Source organism: Sander lucioperca, chromosome 5, assembly GCF_008315115.2.
Source record: "Sander lucioperca isolate FBNREF2018 chromosome 5, SLUC_FBN_1.2, whole genome shotgun sequence".
Classification (NCBI taxonomy): Eukaryota; Metazoa; Chordata; class Actinopteri; order Perciformes; family Percidae; genus Sander; species Sander lucioperca.
Genome location: NC_050177.1, coordinates 8,050,803 through 8,075,627, shown reverse-complemented (window position 1 = coordinate 8,075,627; position 24,825 = coordinate 8,050,803). Strand labels below are relative to the sequence as shown.

General features: G+C 41.9%; 2 protein-coding genes across 8 annotated transcripts in view; both read left to right on the top strand.

Annotated features, from left to right (window-relative positions):
* plch1 (phospholipase C, eta 1) overlaps window positions 1-9,427 on the top strand; it is a 64,225-nt gene extending 54,798 nt beyond the window's left edge. For 3 of the 7 annotated variants that reach the window (XM_031296454.2, XM_036001459.1, XM_036001457.1), the window contains exons 16-23: window positions 852-959; window positions 1,300-1,424; window positions 1,610-1,694; window positions 3,110-3,256; window positions 3,733-3,812; window positions 3,938-3,997; window positions 4,475-4,862; window positions 5,711-9,427. In XM_031296454.2, the coding sequence (XP_031152314.1) occupies window positions 852-959; window positions 1,300-1,424; window positions 1,610-1,694; window positions 3,110-3,256; window positions 3,733-3,812; window positions 3,938-3,997; window positions 4,475-4,862; window positions 5,711-8,460 (3,743 nt within the window). In that variant the 3' untranslated portion in view covers window positions 8,461-9,427. Of the gene's footprint in view, window positions 1-851; window positions 960-1,299; window positions 1,425-1,609; window positions 1,695-3,109; window positions 3,257-3,732; window positions 3,813-3,937; window positions 3,998-4,474; window positions 4,863-5,290; window positions 5,319-5,710 lie in introns of all 7 variants that reach the window. The other 4 variants (XM_036001462.1, XM_036001461.1, XM_031296453.2 and 1 more) reach the window with 4 other exon arrangements.
* A 1,224-nt stretch (window positions 9,428-10,651) lies between these two features.
* On the top strand, window positions 10,652-14,931 carry LOC116047588 (extracellular calcium-sensing receptor-like). The gene is made up of 11 exons (XM_036001529.1): window positions 10,652-10,905; window positions 11,346-11,524; window positions 11,705-11,796; window positions 11,956-12,135; window positions 12,254-12,442; window positions 12,551-13,096; window positions 13,237-13,446; window positions 13,561-13,684; window positions 13,768-13,961; window positions 14,110-14,391; window positions 14,497-14,931. Exons 1-11 carry the CDS (start codon window positions 10,652-10,654, stop codon window positions 14,917-14,919), a joined length of 2,673 nt encoding a protein of 890 aa, XP_035857422.1. The 3' UTR covers window positions 14,920-14,931.
* Window positions 14,932-24,825: the final 9,894 nt, after the last annotated feature.

Here is a 24,825-nt window from a genome sequence, read left to right as displayed (position 1 = left end):
CCTGTACGGAGGTGGTCTGTTGATGAAAACACCAGACGTCTTCCGTTGAGCCACATACCTGTCATTACACATAAACTGACACACATGCATTTCCTTTGTGGCCTGCACACTACCCATTTCCCTTACACACATCACATTGTTTAGTTTGCCAGTGGTCATGTGTGCAGAGACTAATTGATATGAGTGTGAACACTAACTCAGTTGTGCAAGATGTGTGTGTGTACTATTTGTAATTGCATGTAGTGTGTGATTGAGTGTGCACCTTAAGTTGTAGGGCTAAAGCTCGATCAGTAAATTGTGAGAATTAGGGAGAAATACATACATAAATAAAAAGTAGATACACTCTTGAAAAGGAGTCAGAACAGAAATATTTGTATCCGTTCATAAATGAGCAGTGTCAGGATATCCAAGATCCAAGGAATCCCTGCCTGTCCCAGCCAATTAAAAAAAAAAAGAATCTGTTAAATTCAGAGAGCAATATTGAGCTCCACTTGCGAAGAAAAAAAAGATAAATAAACACCAAACACTGATCTTAATTATCTTTGAAGCAACTGTGATTCTTCCTTTTTGTTTCTGCTGGTTTCCTTTCTCATCTGGTTTTCCTAATTAAGGTTTCAAGGTCGTATTTCCATACATCCTTAATGAATAAAAGAAAGAGGAAGATTTGATGAATGCAAAATGACTTTACCTGACTAATCAGTCTCCTCACATGATTTTTGCTACAGACTATTGAGCATCCTCAGGGATTTTCACAGTTTACTGCACCAATATCTGGATAATAATTAGAAAAAATACGCGGGCAGGTTTAGCGACAGTAGTATCTAAATAAATGTTCTTTCTTTCTCTTTCAGTTGCTCTGAACTACCAGACAGAGGGCAGGATGATGCAGCTCAACAGAGCCAAGTTTATGGTGAATGGAGGTATTGGCTACGTCCTCAAGCCCCCTCCCATGTGTAAAGGTATGGCAACAAATGGACCGCATGCACACAAATAAGCACCAATACATGCATAAAAACATTGTTTATTCATACAAATAAAAACTGAAGCGCAAATCTTCAAATCAAAAAATCAAATTTTTTGGTTTGGATGTATGAAATAATAAGTTATAGGCTTAGGGACAGCACAGGTATGTGTAGGAATGGAACCATACTGGATGGACACCACATTATTTTCACCCTATATTTTGCATATAAATATTGCACATAATGGGAACAAACAATAATGAAAGAGAATTGGATTTCAGGATTGAGTGATGGCATGAATCAAATTTCTTGCTCTGCTTTCTTTCATTCCCTCCAGGCTCCTTCAACCCATTCTGTGATGACCCGCTTCCAGCTTACCCCAAGAAGCAACTCATTCTCAAGATCATTAGTGGACAGCAGTTGCCTAAACCACCAGACTCCATGCTGGGGGACCGTGGAGAGGTATGAACACACCAAAACACTCTCTCACACACACACACGCACACACACACACACACACACACACACACACACACACAAACACGCACGCACGCACACGCACACTATTCAGACTACTCAGAAATGTTCAACTTGCTCTTGTCATAAAATAAAATCGTAATTTCTTTTCCCCCTTTCTCCTCTATCAGATTATTGATCCATTCGTCGAAGTGGAGATCATTGGCCTGCCAGTTGATTGCTGCAAGGAACAGACACGAGTTGTCGATGACAACGGTTAGACACACACAGATCAACTTGAACAACATCAAAAACTCATTGAACCACTGAAGAACATGTCATCTTGCACAATGGAAAATTGCTTAAAATGGCTGTAATAGCTATTTTAATAAAAACAACGTATCAAATGACAATGTGGAGACAATATGAAAGGGGTCGCTCGTAGTGAAGAATCTACAGAGAATGATCAAGTTTCAGCTCATTGTTTAGCTGTCCTGTTTTGGTTCACTCTCACCGCTCTCATAGCATCATTTTCAGCCGCAGCAGGAGCTGTTTTCAGTCAAAAAAAGCTCTAAAATCCCACTGTACACTACCTGCTTAGCACCAAACAGTAGACAGGCATAGTTATTCACTAGCTGGTAAACATAGTGGACGATTTAGAAGCTAAAGAGACAAATAGTTCCCTCAGGAGTTTGGTAGAGACCTAAAGCAGAGCTAAACAAGAGTGACTATTGGACTTACATTCACCATGTGGCCAGAAACATGACTCCAAATTAATGCTTATGTTTATCTGTAACTGCTGAATGTGTAAAGAAGTAACTGTTGGCTAACAGGTTTGCCATATCCACTTAAAAGGTGATGATATGTCAGTGTTGTGTTCACAACTTGTTTCAGCTGCCCCCAAGTGACCGTAAAATGAGTTATTGCAGGCTTAAGCTGTACTTTAAATCTAAGAGCGTATAGCCTTTCTCCTTCTTGGCTTCCTAGCTGCTGCAATTTTTTACTTCTAATAGAAGACTGACTACTTCCTGTTGGTGGGTAATAAATATTTCTTGTTTTATCTAGCCAGGCATGTATATTTTTGACAAACACTAGTAGAGAATATCCAGAAGAGAACCCAACAAATGAAAAAAAGATTGAGAACCTCTTGCATAAAACATAACAGGAGGTCCTGATTCAGCTCTCTGTTGGCAGTTTTACAATATAAATTACTTAGAAACATACAGTCCAATGTAATCTAGCTCAGAGGGCTCTGATAATTTGCAATGACCTAATCAAGGATTGGATAAATGAGGCAGTCACACTTTTTACCTCATCTGTGCCACATACTATATGTATATTACACTTTACATGCTATGGAACATAATGTATATTTTGCATACAAACAAAAGCAAATATAATCTGATGTCATCTATCCTCTTCTAAGAATTAGTGCCATCATTCCTAAACAGCAACAAAAAAAACACAGCAGAGATGAAACGATGCCATAGTCACAGATGCTGCATTACTGACTTTGGGTGGTGGAGCACTGCTGGGATTAAAAATCATATTATTTAATTAGAGGCATACAGGAAGCAGAGCAAAGGGGTCTGCTAGTGTCACCCCTAATGTCCCCAAAGATGAGATATATATAGGCTACTGATGAAACACATCCTAATTATAATGAACATATATGTGTGTGTTTCCCTCAGGTTTTAATCCAGTATGGGAGGAAACTCTGTCCTTTACACTTCACATGGCTGATGTGGTTTTGGTGCGTTTCCTTGTCTGGGACCATGACCCAATTGGACGGGACTTCATTGGTCAACGGACAGTTGCCTTCAGCAGCCTGATGCCTGGTCTGTGCAGAATTCCTCAGTGTTTTCAGCTTTATTTGAGAAAAAATGTAACTTTTTGTGTGTGAATGACATGAACTTAAGAGGGGGCACAGTATGTTACTACCAGTTACACTCATTATAGTTCTGCTAGTTAACACAAATAAACAGACACACTCATTCACTCACAGTTAAACACAATTTCCCTTATGGCTTTGGCAGTGCTATGGTTATGGGGCATATTATCTTGTGTCTAGTGAACCATGATTTGTTTGATTTGTATAGTAAAAGACCTGTGGCCGTGGCGGGTTATTTTTTGTTGTTTACATCCATCAGAGTTGTGCCTGAACTCCTGATGCCCTCTCTTTAGGCAACTACTACGCAATCACCAGTCTGATGACAGTTGACATATTTCTTTGACTCACTATATCGCTCACTCTCTCTCTCTCTCTCTCTCTCTCTCTCTTTCTCTCTCTCTCTCTCTCTCTCTCTCACAACAGGTTACAGACATGTTTACTTGGAGGGGATGACTGAGGCTTCCATCTTTGTGCATGTGTCCGTGCATGATGTCTATGGGAAGGTAAGTGCTGTATAGTGTTTATTGTAGCATTGACCCTAATTTGTCAACTGAGTTAAAGCAACAACAAAAAAACGTGTTTCTCTCAACACATCAATCCAGTTAAGCTCAATCCTTTGTCTTTCTAGTGGAGCCCTCTAGTCCTGAACCCCAGCTTTACCATAATGCACTTTCTAGGATCTAACAAGGTATCCTGATGCCCTGAGGCTCTGTGTGGTGCTGCATGAAACAGCAATGCATGATGCAAAAGTGCAGTTTGTGTTCAGCTGTATGTCCAATGACTTGTTTGTGTGTGACATTAAACCACTGAGTTATACAGTTTGCTAATAAGGGCATTTAAAAATAAATAAATAACTGTGTCTCATTTTCAACAAAGATGGAATAATTTGCAATGCAAGCATGCATGCATCTCTTAATGGCATCTTGCTTATTGTTTGTTGTGGTAACTTAAGGAGTAAGGGTGCCATCTGCAGGCAATGCATTTAAAAGCATGAGATTGTCAACATTTGCTGTCAACCAAGTTCAGTATGTGGCATATATTTTCATTGTTTTCATGAAAATGAACGCTTTAATTTCAAACTGTAATGTGTGAAGATTTTCTGAGAAGCACATCTTCCCCTCTTTCTTCTCTTATTTCTTTCCTGTTCTGTTCCTCCTGCCCTAAGGGTCATCAGCTGCGAGGTATCCGGGGTTTGTTTAACCGGTCTTCCAAGTCCTCTGTGGATACAAACTCCAGTGACCTTCGGAAACGCTCCATCAGTGATCACCTACTGCGGCGCACAGCCAGCGCCCCAGCAAAGGGACGGAAGAAGACCAAGATGGCACTATCAGAGTCACTGGCTTCAATATCAGACCAAAAGAACGGTGCCGGTGCAGGAGCAAGAGCACAGGGCATGTCAGGGAAAGAAGGAGGTGTGGAGAAGCGTTACCAGCCACGAGGCCCCCTCACCCACAGACCTATCTCCATGCCCTTAGACAGGCTGCTGCAAGGGCAGCTATCCCTCTGCTCCCCAGACAAGGAACAGCATGATATGGGCTCAGACACTGTCATCGGTGGGTGTTTTTCTTAAATCATCCCAGTCAAAGAATTAAGTATATTTTGGAATTATGCAAATTACACCCAAATTACATCCATTCTAGTTTAATTCGCATAATACATTTGTAAGATTATTTGTAAGATTCATGATGTTTTTTTCGAATACTAACACAAACCAAGCCACATCAAGGCATCAATGACAGTTGCTTTTGGCTTTGGGAACAGTAATACTGTGTTATTTAAGTAATTTCTTTAAACTGTAGGACACAAGTGCTACTTTGTTTGTGATAAAATGCTTGCAGTGGACATGTCTTAAAGCAGCATTTTGCATTGTCTTGTTTTGGACGTTGATTAATATAAGTTTTACTTATCCTGCTGCAAATTTGTAAAACTCATGTTAACATGCCTTTTCTGTCCCATCTTCATTTGTTGTGCTTCTTTATAGTAGAGAACTGACTAGGATATTCCTGCAGGTAATCTAAAATACCTATTGTCTGAAGGTTGCATCGTCCAAAAACATACCAGTATTGCGTCCACCCAGTGTATTTTGTCCGAAAGTGGTCTGAGAAATATATTCCTGTGTCATTTGATCCCATTCGACCAAACTAATCCCATTTGACCATCTCTTTCCTAATCTGATGTCTGCAAACCTACTTTTTTGAACCTCTTTTTTTAAGCCTCATTTTCCAGCTTCCCCTTCACAGTTGTACTTGGTGATCCATTTGTCTGTGTATTGCGATTGCCTTGTATTGGCTGGACTGTTAATTGTTGTCATTCAATGGTTGGTTGGCTTGGTGTTCTACATCAAATGGTATATATAAGCCTATCTTTATTAATCATTTGGTTCAATTATCTGTGTTCACAGGAGCATGCCCCTTCAACAGGCCCAGGTCTTCCTCTTTGGACCCTTTCATCGAATCCTCATTGTCTATCGAACCAAACATCTCTTCCCCTTCTAAGACATACATCAGTAGAAATAAAGAATTTGACCAATCAGAGGAGGGTTCCTACCTGGTTATTGGTGGAGGAGCAGTAAGAAAGGAAGATGATTATGCCAATTACCAGTCAGAAGACAATGGAGTCAACAAATCAAAGATCCTATCCACAGAAGCAGAGACAAAGTGCTTTGTCTCTGCTTCCAAGAACAGCCAGATGAGATCAGATAAACCAAAAACATCATCAAACAGCACAACATTCACAGTTGCACCTTCAATCTCCTCATCCTCCTCCTCCGCCCCCTCGTCTTTGCCCCCTCTTTCCCCTGTCAGTATGGACTGTGATCTGAAGAGTCCCAGCTCTTTGCATGACAGCACCATCTCCAGACTCATTGATGCTGTGTCCTTAGGCAATGAGCTAGACACATGTGGCTCCATTTCTGCTCTGATTGGTCATTTTGAAAGCACTGTTGAACAAAATGATTCACACACATTATCTCATGATCATACCCCTTTCCGTCTCTCAAACTTGAAGCCTACCACCCCTCAAGTGCTGCAAGATTTAAGGTCTCCTCAGAAGACCAACCCTAAATCTACTACCAAGAAACACCTAATAAGTCCCCAAAAAGTAGCTGAAAAGACAAATCATGAAATCCATTCAGCGCGCAATATTTCCCAGGCAGATGCACCTGCTCCAGCTCTCCTCTCCAGCCCAGAAACCGCTGAGGTTGAGGAGGTCTACACCATTCTGGATGAGGAGGTGCTGTTGCCTGTGTCAGTGTACAACCTAAGGAAACAGATGATCCATTTTCAGGCAGACACTAGGGAGAGCACACCCTCAAATAGCTTGAGGTCCTCTCCAGCAAAAGTGGTCCAAGGATTAGGGGAAAGACACAATGTGGGCTGGGATGATATGAACAGAAAGAGGGGCGGGAGTGAACAAATTGAGGAGGCAGAGGAGAGTGTATACGAGGAAGTGTATGATCCCCCAGCACTACCACTACCAGGGATACCAGTGATAGAGCAGGGTACTTCTAAACGGTACATGGGCTCCTCTGTAAACAACGACTGTTTCCAGTTTTTCCATGAATCCGCTGGAAATGCTTTTGCAGAAGTGGAGATAAATGTCGATGAGGATCCATTGGAGATGATGATGACCTCACCTAGATGTGGCAGCCAATGGGAGGGACTCATAAGTCCAACCAAACGGCATGCTATTTACCAAAACCACGAGTCCACTCCCAACTTCTCGCAACAAAAACAACCTTCATCATACTGTGATCTTCAACAGCAGTACCCATCACATGCATTTGCACAGTGTCCCTCCCCAATGAATCAACCTTCCTATCAGCTGCCCAATCACCACCAACACCAGAACAACTCCCAGCCTTCTCCCTTCCACAGACCGGTCAATTCTATACCCTCCAACCCTAGTCCACTGCGTCAGAACAGCTACCCCGTTCCTCAGAGCAATTCTGATGCCTTTAACAACAGCAGAGACTTCAGCAGTTCCTACACACAACAGAGGAGCTATAATGGCAACCAAATCCTAAACAAGTCTCATCACGATAGGCTTGGGTATAAACAGATGGAGAGGGAGCAAGTAAGGTGCTTCCATAATGGTTTCTCCTCTTCTGAAAGCCTCCCTGGCCAATCTGCTGTGTCTACAAACATCAGTAGAGACAGAGGCCTATATTCCCCTTCTTCAGACTGCGATGCATTGTACAGCCACCTGGACTATGACTGCATTTCACCCTCATCAGAGTCTTCCGCTCCTCTGAACACCCAGCCACATTCCCAAAGTCAAACACAATCGTACACCCCGACTCATTCATGGAACCAAAAGGTTTCCCTCATCACTACAAGGCACCAGTCCCAGCCTGAATCCAGGGATTCTCTGCACTCAATTTTAGGCCCTTCATCAATTCAACCCCACTCTGATACCATACACCCCACAGCTCCCAGCCCATGTAAGTCCAAGTCCCTGGGAGACCTGACCTCTGAAGACATATCATCCAACTTCCAGAGCAAGTACCACATTATTAGTCGCAGTTTCATCACTCCCCATATGAGAAAGCAAAAGAGGATGGGTACCATGGGGGAAGTAACTTTCCAATCACAGTCTTGTGATCCTCTTACTGAACAGCTACGTAAGCTGGTCTCGCTGGAGGGGGATGAAAGTGACAGAGATGGACCCCATCCTCCTCAGTTATGCCAGGAAGCAAAATCCCCGCTGTCACAGCCACATGCAACAAGTGTCTCTCCTGTTGTTTCCAGCAATGTAGATGATTCCCCTCCACTCCTTACCCGTCGCCTATCTTCTCGGAGCCAAAGCCGAGTGCGTCACATCAACAGCCGCGCCCGTGAAAGGCAGCAAGATGCTCTAAAGCCTAGGGCAGGTGTGGTGATCAATAGTACAGCGGGCATTGGTGGGGTGGTATTGAGGAATAAACCAGCCTCACAGAATCCACCAGCTAACAGACACTCTACTGGTTCTTACATAGCAGGCTACCTTAGTCAGCTGGAGGACAGGGGACTTCCTGAAGGAGCTTGTACATCGTTACGTTATGGAAATGGAGATCATTATGGAGATCGGTCCTGTACAGACGACTCTCTTCCACCTGCTGACTCCAACTACTCTGCGTCAGAACCCGAGGTGTACTTTCTGCTCAGACTGTAGCTCTGACCATAACCTAAAATGAGATTAACTATCAAGCAATGATTCATGATGATGTTCAGTTACACCAAAAGCCAGAAGATTAAGGAAATAAATACTTGGCATAGTTTGTTCCTATGTTCGCAGATCCATAGGTTTCCATTATAACAGTTAAATAAATGTTAATCTGGGCTATTTCTAGAGAAAGATATAGTCTGTACAATGTAAGTGAAACGTCACATGTAATCCATGGTTGGATTTGACAGCATGCATTTCCTGTATGAAATGTCTACTATTCAATGGTGAATGGTCTTTCTAGTCTGGCAGTGTATTTTCTATATTCTACTTAATGTGTAAATGTACTTGGGAACTTTGACTCCCTCCAAATGGCTTCCTAGACTGATTGTACAGATACTTGTTATCTTTGTTACTGTGATGTACTGTCCAAACTGCGTACATTGAATATGAAGCAAAAAGAAGAATTGAGTCTTAAGCAGAGAGGGAATGTCTTTCTATGTATCATTTGAATGTGTAGTATAATCAAACAGCTACTTTTAATAGATAGGGTTCATCTTTTCAAAGATCAAATGTAAGTCTTCCTTCTCTTTTCAGTGGTATTTCTGTATTTGTGTTGTGTGTAAATATTCATGTCATTGTTTTTAATCTAAGATGGGTTTTAGTTAAGAACCAATTCTAACTGTACATTTATGTTTGTGCATGTTACCTGTGTAAACATGTCAAGCATGACTATGCACCAATTTATACAATAGATGTTGCATCGCCCAAAAACATTTGCACAGAACAAATAATTGCATTGGATACAATAGAGGACGTAGGCTTGTTTAGGTGCAATATATTACATCAACTTCCGTGCTTGGACTTGTTGCTCTCTATGATTTGTATTTGAAAACATGATTGCAAATTTGAAAGATTTGGAGTTGAAAGGTTTTTATTTTTATAATTGCTTTGATACAGACTGCAAAAAAAAAAATCTTTGTTGGTACTGGTTGTTTAATTTTGTATAACTTAATGGAATGAAAAAACAGAGTGACATCGACACAGGGTCAGGCTGAGGAGTGAAGGGTGGCAAAGCTGCAGTTTTGTTTTTTATTGTGTCAGTGTTGCACCATTCTTTTTTCTTTCTATTGTTGCTCATCAGAGGACTGTGAGCATTTTCCTACCAATGCAATAAAATACTGAATATTTGATTTTAACAAATCTCATATTTATTTCACGTTTTACTCAAAATGCTAAACAGAACATACAAAAGATAAAGCTTAAGCTTAAAATTAATTTTTGTAAGTCACAACAGCATCATCTTTCCCCATATGCCACCTTAAACATAATGGGATGTAATTGCTCATGAAATTACTGTGTAATAGAGCTGACAAGCGGCACACCTGTTGCTCTGGGCATAAAATTCCCTATACTGGTTTTAACAGACTGCCACACTTTCTTAAGTTATATTGCTCAATCACAGTACAATATTCCTTAGAAATCTAAGAGGAAAGGACACAAAGTTGAATGATTTCTTTCATATTTGATGTCCACTTTGCAGCTCATTAAAATAAAAGGTAAGCAGCCTCTCAAACCTTTTCACTGTTCAGTATGTGAGTTACCCCACACACACACACACACACACACATACACACACACACACACACACACACACAACTTCATACATGCTAATCACTTGTAAGCATTCAGTTGTTTTTCCACCATCACTCTAGAGAGGAATAATTTGGGCTTGTGTTCTGCTTGTGTCATCAGTTTTTCTTCCTTTCTTCCTTTACACCTATTATAAATACTCACAACAACAATTCACTAGTGCAGACTGGGGGGTGGTTATGTTTTAGTCAAGATACCATTTTCAGCTTTTTTTCCCCAACTATTAACCTTGTGATATTAGCTGTTTAACCAAGGAAACATATTTCTGTTTACAATGTCCTCTCTTTTTGCCAGTAACTGACATGAGGCTCTTATGTTACATTTGGACATTGGACCATTGGACCATTTCATGGCATTTGTCTTTGGTAACAGGAACTGTTGAACATTGTTTGTGAGGTACCATTTATTCTGAACTTAATTCACTCTATTTTCAGGTTTGATGTGACTTGTGTTTTACTGTGTTTTACAGACTGAATCTACTGACACATATTCTGACATTCTGATAACACTCAGCTATATATGTTAAATGTCCAGAACAGCTGCATCCATGTCTTGGTTCCCCTGGCTCCTCACTCAGTGGCCCTCCTCAGCTCTCTCCCTGCTGCTTCTCAGTGTAGTGGGCAGACAGATGGGACTGGAGGTGGTTCAGGCGATAGTGTGCTCCCGGTGGGGTGCACCGAGCAACAAAAGCCTCTCCCAGGATGGAGATGTGATTATCGGTGGACTTTTTAATCTCTATTACAAACCTTCATATGGAGAGCAGGTCTTTACCACACTGCCACATTATGAACCTTGCACTGGGTAACTTAATCGGTATATTGTTGTTGAATGTCTGGTGGTTATTATGTTGCTCAGCACATCTGGGTTTTTTATAATTTTGTCATGCTCATATGTTTCTGTTAAAATGCAGATGAAAATATAACAAATCTACTAAATGTAGAACTAGAAAGTTACAGTATGTATGTTTATAATGGTACAGCATATATATATATATATATATATATATATATATATATATATATATATATAAAAATATGAAATATAGCTGAGATAAGCAAATTTGAATTAGTTTAATTATTTCAATAGGTTTTGCTGTAATACATTTATTTTGGTATATTTATGACATTTTTGGATATTTGCTGTTTTTATTTATGTGCATGACGATTATTTTTTATCTGTCATTAATTAATGTTGTAGTTTACGTTATGTTATGCTATTCCCCTCTACTCCTGTGGTTTCAGATTAGATCCAGAGGTATTACAAAATGTGTATGCCATGGCATTTGCGGTGAAGGAAATCAATCGTAACAACATCCTGCTACCAGGAGTGAAGCTGGGCTACCGCATATTTGATAGCTGTGTCCGATACCCCTGGGCTCTGCAAGCTGCATTGTCACTAGTTGCAGGAGACGAACACAGCTGCAACGTAACAGCCTCCACGTCTCGTACTGCAGCTGATGATCAACCCGGAGAGACAGCAGGTATCACTTGATATTACTCAGTATGCTACTAACATTTGCTATATCCATGAAAACATCAGTTGATATTTGTAGTATAAAAAGATTGTCCCCATGTAATTTTATGTCCAATGCTATCAGCAGGTGGTCAACCTGTTCCTTTGCTCATTGGTGATGCTGCATCAACAACAACCATATTTCTGTCCAGGATCCTAGGGTCTCTCTCTGTGCCATTTGTGAGTTTCATTATATCAAGAAATAAATCTCTGATGAATCTTTTTTATGCAGTCTACACCAAGAGGCTGATACTCTTTTGAAAATGTTTAAATAAAAATAAAATGGTATTATTGCTGTAAAAGCAGTGTCCAAATAATATTGCTGTGTTTTTCTCTCAGATCAGCTACTTGTCAAGCTGCCCCTGTCTAAGTGACAAGAATAAGTTTCCTAACGTCTTCAGAACAATCCCCAGTGATATTTACCAAGCCCGGGCCATGGCACAGCTGGCCATACGCTTCCGCTGGACTTGGATGGGAGCGGTGGTTGTCAACAATGATTATGGTCTTTTGGCAATACAGGTGTATGTCTTTGTTATTATTCTATAAAATGCCTGAAAACTCTTGAATAAACCTCCTTCATATACTTAAGATAACAATATCCTATTTATATGAACATATTTGTTGTTTTGACCTCCAGGCATTTCAGGAAGAGACTCAGGGGAAAGGGGTGTGTTTGGAATTCATAGAGACTCTCCGCAAAGAAACTATTGAGAGTGATGCCAGACGTGTAGCCCTCACAATTCAAGCTTCGACTGCGAGGGTGATTCTGATCTTTTGCTGGTATACAGAAGTAAAGAAAGTATTTCTGGAACTGGCCAAGATAAATGTGAGCAACTGGCATGGAAATAAAACAAAGACATAGGCTATAGTTTGTCAAAACATAATGCCATCTGTTTTTCTTGTCGTAATTTATTTCGATTTCCTCTTAATGTAGGTGACGGACAGACAGTTTCTGGCAAGTGAGGCTTGGAGCACCAATAATGATCTTCTCCGAAATCTTGCCATCTCTAAAGTGGCAAGTGGTGTTCTTGGTGTGGCCATTCGAAGTTCTACAATACCCGGATTTGAAAATTATCTCAGAAGTTTGCACCCAATTCGTAATCCTGATGATGACTTCTTACGAGAATTCTGGGAAAATGAGTTTGGATGCAGTCCTGGAGCTTTGCAATTACATGCAGCACCTCTCTCTTCACCACTTAAAACAAGGTCTGACCATGTGGCAAATGTTTCATCTTCATCTACTGCCAAGGCGTCCTTTCAGAAAGCTTCTCTATCACCCTGCAGTGGCACAGAGTCCCTGGAGGGACTGCATAATCCCATCACTGATACCTCTCAGTTAAGGGTGACGTATAATGTCTACCTTGCTGTTTATGCTGCAGCCCACGCCCTTCACAGCCTTCTCTCCTGCCCCGACACAGACAGCTCACACGGAAACAACAGCTCCACCTGCTCTTCTCCAAAACACATCAAACCCATAGAGGTAAACATAATTATCCCTGTGAGTCATAGTTCTTAAAAAGATTTTGAACTAAATATTGTAATATTTATATTGTAAATGCATTTATTGTAGACAGATTTGTTTTAAATATCATTGGTCTCTTTAACATTTGTTGCTTTCAGCTGTTGCAGCACTTGAACAACCTGCATTTCACCACACCACAGGGGGAAATGTTTTACTTTCAAGGTGGTGACGCTCCAGCAAAGTATGACCTTGTCAACTGGCAGAACACCCCTGAGGGGTCACTCAAACTTGTTTTGATTGGTCGTGTGGACGGGTTTGACCTCCACCTCAACCAGTCAGCTGTTCAGTGGAGCACCGGATCTAATCAGGTGGTCACATCGACAAGTGGTGTCAAGGCTACAAACAAATTTGAGGTTGAAATAAACGCCTGTTTCGAGTCACAATATTATGTCGTTGAGAATATTATTTGTCTTGTTGTTTAGGTGCCTACTTCAGTGTGCAGTGAGAGCTGCCCCCCAGGCACCCGAGTGGCCAACAGGAAAGGAGAACCTCTCTGCTGCTTTGACTGTATCCCATGTGCTGATGGGGAGATCAGCAAAAAACCTGGTGAGGAAATTATTCCATAAAGACAACTTTAATTTTCCCCTTTGTGTTTTATTTTTCTTCCCTCTCTTCTTCTCTTCTCCCAGGTTCCCTTCACTGTGAGCGTTGTCCATTAGAGTTTTGGTCCAATGCTAAACGAACTGCGTGCATCCCTCGCCAGCTGGACTTCCTTTCCTTTAATGAAACCTTGGGAATTACCCTGACTACAGCAGCTGTGTCTGGTACTGTGGTGACAACAGCTGTATTTGTAGTTTTTCTTTACTACCGTCAAACACCTATGGTGAGTATCTTAAATAATGTAACAGAGACGTTGTTGTATGCATTTAAAATAATTTCACATTTTTCCTTTCATTTTTTTCTTCTTTATAGAACTGTTGTGTACTGTTTAAATGGCCACATATTTGTCTGTTAATCTGATTCACATCAAGGTACGAGCCAACAATTCAGAACTGAGCTTCCTGCTTCTCCTGTCACTGAAGCTCTGCTTCCTGTGCTCACTGGTGTTCATTGGTCGTCCATCAGTCTGGGCTTGTCGGTTCCAGCAGGCAGCTTTTGGGATCAGCTTTGTACTTTGTGTTTCCTGCCTCCTGGTCAAAACCATAGTAGTTCTTGCTGTTTTCCGCTCAGCTCAGCCTGGTGCTGAAGCATTGATGAAGTGGTTTGGTCCAGGCCAACAGAGAGGAAGTGTTTGCCTCTTTACATCTATACAGGTGTGAATATTTGTAATTGACTAAACAATGATAAAAACAATGATGAATATCATTGTTAGACTTATACAAAAACATAACACTTACATGTGTTTACATTTCATACAGATTATCATTTGTGCCACATGGCTGTCCCTCAGCCCTCCTGTGCCTCAACGTGATCTGGGTTTTCAGGGGTCAAAGGTCACCCTGGAGTGCGCTATGGCCTCTGTGGTGGGCTTCTCTCTGGTTCTAGGTTACATTGGTTTGTTGGCCTGCACCTGCCTTCTCTTGGCCTTTTTTGCTCGGAAACTCCCTGACAACTTCAATGAGGCCAAACTGATCACCTTCAGCATGCTGATATTCTGTGCTGTCTGGGTGGCCTTTGTCCCTGCTTACGTTAGCTCTCCTGGGAAATATGTTGTCGCTGTGGAAATCTTTGCAATCCTGGCCTCTACCTATGCTTTACTGCTCTGCATTTTTGCCCCCAAATGTTTCATCATTCTCTTGAGGCCTGAGAAAAACACTAAGAAACACCTGATGGCCAGGTAGTTTTTCTGGCTGAAATGCCCCCAAAACCTTCCCCAGCCTGGTAGCATGCAATTTTCATGTGTTTTGTCAATCATCTTTCTACCGGAAGTCATCTAAATAATGCTAAATGTAAATGTGCTTATATGAAATTAAAAAAGCGTCTTTCAACCACACAGTTATGTGAGAATATTTCTGCTGTTCTTAGAGATCATTACATGCTAATATAACACTTCATCTCAATCATTAAAGAAAAATACACAAATTAAATGCTGCTCACTAAAAAATAATTGATGTATTTTGCAGTAATGTGGTTGTTCTCCTTTTCTGTATTTAAAAAAAAATACTCAACGGTATAAAACTCTCCACCAGTCCCTCAGAAAACGAAAACATTTTGATTAAAATGACACTACATTAATGGATTTTTGAAATAGAGGTCATTAATTTATTCAAGAAATATTATGTAGCTTGTGTACCATCCTGTGCATTTTTTATTAAACTGTTTTCATGCAATAATTGATAGAAGTAAATAAATGTATTATTTTCACAGTGGGCCAATATTGTACAGTATATTCTGGCTTTATGTTGTTCACTGACATCATAGTTTTGCTGCATGTACCAAATAAAGACCACTAGATGGAAGTATCATACCATCTAATGGAATGATGCTCTGATGCTTCTTTCCTCATCTCTCAACGAGGTTTGTTCCTTGTTGGATATGCTAGTCAAATGCCAAAGACCCATCCTGCACACCTATTACACATATACACCAGATGGGTGTGGGAAAGAGTTCCTTGCCTACTTCACTTGTGTATAATGCCAAGCAGGGTGTGTTGAGTGTGGCCTTTATCTTACCATTGCCAGTGCTGAAGAAGCATGAAAGGGCTGTGTGCTCTCTCCTGAACAAGTTCCTGCTTCTTCATGTGTCAGTTTTGGAGATGAAACCTACATGTCATTTTCATTTTAATTACTTGGCATACAATTCTCATGCATTAAATAATGCCATATCTCTGCGTAGAGGATTCCACTTCCATATTGATTCATTTATGTCAAGAAATCATGGGTCGCAGTTTAATGTGACAATGGTTTGGTAATGATGGTGTCACAAAGAGTGCACTTCCTATATCATGACTTCCTGCTCACATCAGATTGTGTATTTTTTTAGGACTGGTTTAATGAATCAAGTCACTTTACTGAACTGACTCACAAATGCAAAACACCAAATACGGAACACCCATGATCAATTAAATTGAGTTGAAGACTAGAGGAATCACATATCATGTTATCACACAGCTCCAGTGGCTCACAGCAGTGTTAATTATAGCCTAATATTATCAGAAATAGACTTGTTATTCAGCCGTGGCTGCTTCTTATATTCGATATTTGCTGAAAAAAAAATAGTTTTACAGCTTTGCTTTGACATTAAATCTATTCTCCTGTGACCAGTGGTTGCAGTATAAGATCATTTATTAAGTAAAAGTAGCAATGCCACACTATAAAATACACTCTGTTACATGTAAAACTCCTGCATACAATATTGTACATTAGTGAAAGTACAGTGGCACTGGCAACAAAAGTGTCTTGGAAATATCAAAAGTGTCCATTATGCATGCTGACCCCTGCAGGCTATATTTGATTTTTGTATTGGTATTATATATTGATATTAGATTATTATTTTTTATGCATTAAGCACAGGAAACAACACATTATTCCTTATAAAAAGGAAAAGTTGAATCCATTAGTAATACATGATCCATAATTATTATTTGTGGCCAGAGTGGCTTTGTTAAACAAAAGTTAGCACACTTAAAGTTGTAGTTGGTCGAGGTGGGTCTGATTTTAACTGTTTATAAACTTTTAAGTAGTTTTACCTATAACAATTTTATAAACAGATAAAATATTTTAGTTAATAAAGTCTTAATAATCTTAAAAGTAATAACTATAATTGTGATATAAATGTAGTAGAGTAAAAAGTGAAATATTTCGCTACTGAAATGTAGTGGAGTAGACGTATGAAGAAGCCAAAAATGAAAATACTCAAGTAAAGTAACTAACTTATATACATAGTAAATATACTTATTTACTTCCCCCCACTGCTGTCACTTTATTTGAATTACACAGACAATATTGCACCTTACTGTCCCTCCACTGAAAACCTCCACTTCTGCAGTCCTCCTTCCCTCAAGTATCAGTATGGAGTCATACAAAATGTTGCAATGGAGTAACATACTGCAAATGCCACATGTGCTCTTTCTGTGCCCTCAGTAGTAGCACTATTGGGATACTATCACTCTGAAGTGAAATGAGTCCGTCTAAACAGGAGGTTTCGTTTTTAGAGCAGCCTGAAAAAAATAGTTAAATATACCTTTCATTAGCAGCCTGAAAAATAGTTAAATATACCTTTCATTAGCAGCCTGAAAAAGAGTTAAAAAAAATGCCTTATTTTGGACATTTTCAAAGTCTTTAATTTTAAAACCCTACATCAGAATGGTCCAATAATACCTGAGTGACAGTCTGGGGGTGATGTACTATCACTCTTAGTCCGTCTAAACAGAAGGTTTCCTTTTTTAGAGCAGCCTGAAAAAGAGTTAAAATATAACTTTGGACATTTTCAACGCTTAATCATTGTGTCTACAGCAGAGAATCTGAGAACGATAAAGTGATTCTGTTAGTATGGGTAGATGACTTAATCATAGCGGCGAGTAACAACACCTTACTCAGTGATGTAAAAGAAATGTTGAAGAGAAGGTTTAAGATGAAAGATATGGGTCCACTTAAACACTTCCTGCGTATCGATTTCAGTGCGGGAGAGATCAAAATGACTCAAAAGAGACATAGAGAAGATGTTAGCGAAATTTGGAATGTCCGAATGCAAACTGAGATCTAACCCATGTGAGCAAAAGTTATTGACTCAACAGGATATAGAGATATAGTAGGTAGCTTGATATACATGTACTAGACCTGACCTGAGCTGGGTTGTTAGTAAACTTTCACACCTAGCAGAACCAAATCAACAGAGTTGGGCTACAGGAAAACACTTACTGAGGTACTTAAAGGGTACTGTAGATCAAGAACTACACTACCAGAAATGTGAGGAAAGCCTACAGCTTGAGGGATATATGATGCTGATTGGGCAGCCGATAAAAATGATAGGAGGAGCACAACTGGATACTGTTTCATCTTAACTGAGAATGATCCAGTTATATCGTGGAAGAGTAGGAAACTGGCACTATCCACTTGTGAAGATGAGTATATGGCACTAGCAGCCACTACTCAAGAGAGTATGTACCTTGTACAACTACTTAAAGGAATAGATAGTCGTAACCAGCATGTATCAGTCAAGCTATATGAGGACAACCAGGGGGCGATAGCTTTATCTAAGAACCCAGTATACAGACATACATAAAGTATCACTTTGTACGGTCTGCACACATAGAAGGGAAAAGATCTATAGAATACTGCCCTACTGCAAACATGGTAGCTGATGTCATCACTACAAGGCACCAGTCCCAGCCTGAATCCAGGGATTCTCTGCACTCAATTTTAGGCCCTTCATCAACTCGACCCCAGTCTGATACCATACACCCCACAGCTCCCAGCCCATGTAAGTCCAAGTCCCTGGGAGACCTGACCTCTGAAGACATATCATGCACCTTCCAGAGCAAGTACCACATTATTAATCGCAGTTTCATCACTCCCCATATGAGAATGCAAAAGAGGATGGGTACCATTGGGGACGTAACCAATCACAGTCATATGATCCTCTTACTGAACAGGGGACTTCCTCAAGGAGCTTGTACATCATTATGTTATGGAAATGGAGTTCTATTTGAGTAAGCATTCTCCGAACCCGGGAGACGGACGGCACCAGTGTCCCGCTAAGCACCGTTCACCAGGGTCCAAGGCAAGACAGAAACGAAGTTCCCAGTGGTCCCACCACTGCGGCAGAGCCTGGCCTCCATCCTACTTCCGAAGGCCACTTTTTTTCAGCGGACGGAAGCCCACACCGCCATCTTCCTGGGACCAGGTCCATGCCCGGTTCACTGACCGCGTGTACCTGTGTGCCACCTAGGTGACCGCGGCGCAGAACAACATCGCTCTGCTGTCTCCGCTATGACCACTAAGCCTTTGGCTGTTCCCCGGAGTTATATCGACATTTGGCTTCACGTCACAGCGGAACATCTGCCTGCACAGGTCACAACTCCCAGCCAATAGCATACGTGTGCTCTTGGACGGTCCCATTGCCCCTGGTGGGTTGTTTGGACCGCACCTTGGACAGCCAAGAGCTATAGGTAGTGGAGGAGATGTGGAAACACACCTCCTGGAGAGGGGCGCCTCGGCCATAACAGCGGCACCAAGATGTCAGCTCGAGGAGACAGCGCACCGCAGGCTGCAGCCGTGCCTCCCCAAGCCCCGATTTCCAGGTCCACCGTACCGTTCTCCGTACCGTTCGCGACTCCGCCGAGTCGCGAACAGAGGCGTCAGTGGCAGTGACGGGGTGCCGGGAACGCATATCTCACTCCAGCTGAGAGTTGGAAACATAATGACGCTTTTAAGGGACACACAGTTTCTCCTAAAGAGCAGTTTTCTCTCAGTCAGTCCGCTTTTGTCCCTTCTGAGCATCTCGCGGCCACTGAGACACACGTTTCCCTCACACACACAGACAACCACACTCAGAATTAACAGGAGCAAACACTGACCCCACCATGCATCCCCAGCATATATCGGGCAGCAGCCACACTTTCAACTCTGCCTACCACGGCTTGTGAGAAATGAACAAATTTCTTCACACAGCGGCGGGGAGGGCACGATTCTCACTGCTATGTAAACAGACAACACACAGACATGTGTGTGCCCATTCTCGAAAAGCTGTGCTGTGTGGAAAAGCATATTATCCATAATGGACACATGGATGTTGAAGCTAATCACAAACAGTTATACGCTTCAATTCGCCAGCCCTCCCCCGGTTCTTACCGGCGTGGTAAAAACTATCATGCTATCTCAAGATCAGATAACGGCTCTGACGTCAGAGCTGGCGGAGCTGCTGGAAAAATATGCTATAGCCTAATCTCCCGTGTCCCTCCAGAGGAGGAGAGCGATGGGTTTTACTCCCGTTATTTCCTCAAACAGTCGCAAACGGGAGGGATGAGACCCATGCTGGACCTGTCTTTTTTCAACCAGTGCATCCTGGAGCGACCGTTCACATGTTGACTGCCGTACATGCGTCGCAGTGTGTGCGCCCGGCAGTTGGTTCACTTCCATCGACCTGAGGGCACGTTCACATTCCGGTCATCCCCAAACACAGAACATTCCTGTGTTTCTCCTTCCTGGGAGTTCAATAGACTGGCTGCCATTCGGCTACTCTCTGGCCCCTTGAGAGGGTGACGTCACACGTAACAGACACAGACGCATCTCTCGTAGGATGGCAGGGCAAGTCCGAGTCCCAGGTTGTGGGAGGGAGATGGGGAAATCCTCCATCTCGCCACATTGCCTGGAGCTTGCCACGGTGCTGAAACACTTTGCTCTGAGTCTGTCAGGTGGACGTGTTGATAAGAACAGACAACATGACAGCGGCGGGTACACTCAGGCCGGCTATTAGAAATAGCCAAGAACCTGCTGCTGTGGTCACACAGACACCTGCTCTTAATCAGAGTGGCGCACACTCCGGGGTTACTAAACCGTGCGTCAGACTTGATGTTGCAGGGGTCCCTCTCACAACGAGCGGAAATTAAATCCAACTCTCGTTCAGATGCTGTGGAACAGGTTGGGAGGGCGAAAGTGGATCTATTTGCCTCATGAGAGAATGCAGAGTGCGCACTGTGGTTCTCTATGAAGGCGCGAAACTGGTCTCGCTTTTCCCCCTGTCCCCCTGACTCCTCGTCTCCTGGCTCGCATTCAGGAAGAGACCCTGCAGTGATAAGCCAACGGCTGTTGCCCTGGCCGCTGAACGGGAGCGCTCGGAGAGGTTAGGGTGTCTCGTTGCGCTACTTAGGCAACAGCTCCACCCTGTGGTTACACAGGGTATGTTGATCTGTAACAGCAGAGCCCACTGTGTGAGCCAATATGCTGAATGTGAATACACGGATCTTAAGTCACAGAATGACTAGCGGCCTTATTAATTCAATGTGTTACGCTTGACGGCGGTCCCCTTTCGAGCGCTGGTGTGTGGAGAAAGGCTCGGACACCACCTTGTGTCCGCTGCCTCTCGTGTTAACTTACCCTCAGACACTGCTGGATAATGATTTGGCTAAAGCCTATGTTGCGGCCTTTTTCGTTGTGCCACAAGGACTGTGTAGAGAGATGGGTTTTTGCGCATCCCTTAGTGAAGCGTTTGTTGAAGGGGATCAGGCGACAGAAACCTGTTGTGCGTTCTCTAGCACCTTAATGGGATTTAATCCGAGTGCTCCGGACTCGGAGGTTACCCTTTTGAACCTCTGGCACAAATCTCTCTCAGAATGTTGTTCCTGACAACAGCGCTCCTCATAGCCTTGACGTCGGCTAAGAGAGTGAATGAGTTATGCGAGCTGTTGGTCTCACCGTCCTGCTTTTCTATTAGAGAGGACGGGAGCGCGGCTACTTTACAGCCAAATCCTTCATTCATGCCGAAAGTCAAAACGAACTATTTTCGGCCGAGAATTTCTTACCTTGAGTGTTTCTTCCTTTCGCCTCATAACAGAGAAGCGGAATAAGTGCGCGCGTTATCTCAGTATGTTTTATGCACGGCAGACATCAGGCGGAGCAGCCATTCGTTCACTATATAACACTCACGCAGCTCTTTTGAAACAGCGGCTGTCTCACCGGCTGTGTAAGGTTATCACCCATGCTTTTAGTGTAAAGGGAGTGGAATCCTTGCACACTCCAGTTACAGCGTTATCAGCACCCAAGGCATTCGAGCGATATAACAGGATGTAGTTTCTATAAACAGAACCACAAAACCAACAACAGTTTGTTTCCATCCAGAGGAGTAGAGGGGAAACAACTCTGTGCTGTATTTTCAAGGTGTAGTGCAGGGAAATATGACCTGCCGTGAGCACGGTGTATTTTATTTTGAAAAGTAACCGGATGTTTTATTTTGTTTCTGTGCTCGACTTCCTGTCCCGCACAATCTGAATTGTGCTGAATTGCTGCGGAGCTCTCCGTCGTCCGTCAAAAATAGAAGCTCTGCGTATCTGCTCCGGAGGGCTGCGGACTGACGGAACTGGGACGGAGTAGGGACGCAGACGTTCTGCAGTCAGTGGAAATACACACATTAACTTTAATGGAAACCTAATGACTCCGGAAACGTTCCGCAGACGTTCCGCAGACGTTCCGCATCCAGTGGAAATTACCGGTCAGATCCACAAAAATGTGCAAAGTTGTACTACTTTGGACCGTCTTTGACTTTGAATAAACAAACGACAATTCCCGAATTTAGGGACGTACATCAACTTCCGTGCTTGGACTTGATGCTCTATGATTTGTAAAATTTGAAAACATGATTGTAAATTTGAAAGATTTGGAGTTTAAAGGTTTTTATTTTTGCAATTGCTTTGATACAGACGCAAAAAAAAAAAAAATCTTTGTTGGTACTGGTTGTTTAATTTTGTATAACTTAATGGAATTAAATAACAGTGACATCGGCACAGGGTCAGGCTGAGGAGTGAAGGGTGGCAAAGCTGCAGTTTTGTTTTTTTATTGTGTCAGTGTTGCACCATTCTTTTTTCTTTCTATTGTTGCTCATCGGAGGACTGTGAGCATTTTCCTACCAATGCAATAAAATATTGAAATATCTGATTTAAACAAATCTCATGTTTATTTCATGTTTAATCAAAATGCTACACAGAACATACAAAAGATAAAGCTTTAGCTTAAAATCAATTATTGTATGTCACAAACAGCCTGAGATTTCCCCATATGCCACCTTAAACATAATGGGATGTAATTGCTCATGAAATTACTGTGTAATAGAGCTGACAAGCGGCACACCTGTTGCTCTGGGCATAAAATTCCATACTGGTTTGAACAGACTACCACTTTGTTAAAGTGATGGTTCAGAGTAATTTCACCCTAGGCTGCTTGGCACCTTGACCTCGAGCCAAACAACCCCCCATAAGCTTCCCTTGTTATAACATTGGTCAAGTTAGCATTATCAGCTGGTTAGCTTAGTGCAGGCGCTAATGGATCCACTTTTGTATCTCGTAAATTACCCCACTAATAATGCCCGGAATGATACCAAACTTCTACAGTAGTACAAATAGTTTCTGTACTTATAAAACAAGGCATTAAAACGTTTGTAACTACACCAGAAGTATATTTAAATAACACTTGCCTGATGGATATTCCTCTCGGCTGCTACCGCGTGATAGTGCAGTAGTATCCATCAGGCAAGTGTTATTTAAATATACTTCTGGTGTAGTTACAAACTTTCTAATGCCTCGTTTTATAAGTACAGAAACTATTTGTACTACTGTAGAAGTTTGGTATAATTCCGGGGATTATTAATGGGGTAATTTATGAGATACAAACATGGATCCATTAGCGCCTGCACTAAGCTAACCAGCTGATAATGCTAACTTGACCAACGTTATAACAAGGGAAAAAAGCTTATGGGGGGTGTTTGGCTCGAGGTCAAGGTGCAAAGCAGCCTAGGATGAAATTACTCCAAACCATCACTTTAATACTGCGTTCTATTTACCTTGCAACTCGTTTTTTTATGAGGTCAAAGTCGTAAACACACCCCCTGATCTCGTATTTACAAGCTCGGAACGCGTACAACCTCGCAGTAGCCCGAGTTCAAAATCCAACATGGCTGCCCCCTATATCAACAGTTGTGAAAGCTGCAGTAACATAAAGTTATAAGCACTTATATCTTATTTGTGTCTCACTAAATCAGTCGTTCACACAGGCATGTTCAACTGTGGACATGTTGTTACGCTGTTTGCATGCACAAAAAACGGCGTAATGCGTTATTATCAACTGGTATTGCTAACAATAGCTAACCGGGCTAGAGCTAATGAAAACAATGAAAATCCGACTTTTAAATAGAACGCATTCAACTCGGGTATGACGTCATTCCCAGTTGCGGCTTCCGAGTTCCAAGGTAAATAGAATGCGGCATAAGTTATATGGATCAATCACAGTACAATATTCCTTAGAAATCTAAGAGGAAAGGACACAAAGTTGAATGATTTCTTTCATGTTTGATATCCACACACACACACACACACACACACACACACACACACACACACACACACACACACACACACACACACACACACACACACACACACACAACTTCATACATGCTAATCACTTGTAAGCATTCCATTGTTTTTCCACCATCACTCTAGAGAAGAATAATTTGGGCTTGTGTGCTGCTTGTGTCATCAGTTTTTCTTCCTTGAATAAGGCTTTACACTTATTATGAATACTCACAACAACAATTCACTTGTGCAGACTGGGGGGTGGTTATGTTTTAGTCAAGATACCATTTTCAGCTTTTTTTCCCCAACTATTAACCTTGTGATATTAGCTGTTTTACCAAGTGAAACATGTTTCTGTTTACAATGTCCTCTCTTTTTGCCAGTAACTGACATGAGACTCTTATGTTACATTTGGACATTGGACCATTGGACCATTTCATGGCATTTGTCTTTGGTAACAGGAACTGTTGAACATTGTTTGTGAGGTACCATTTATTCTGAACTTAATTCACTCTATTTTCAGGTTTGATGTGACTTGTGTTTTACTGTGTTTTACAGACTGAATCTACTGACACATATTCTGACATTCTGATAACACTCCCCTGGCTCCTCACTCAGTGGCCCTCCTCAGCTCTCTCCCTGCTGCTTCTCAGTGTAGTGGGCAGACAGATGGGACTGGAGGTGGTTCAGGCGATAGTGTGCTCCCGGTGGGGTGCACCGAGCAACAAAAGCCTCTCCCAGGATG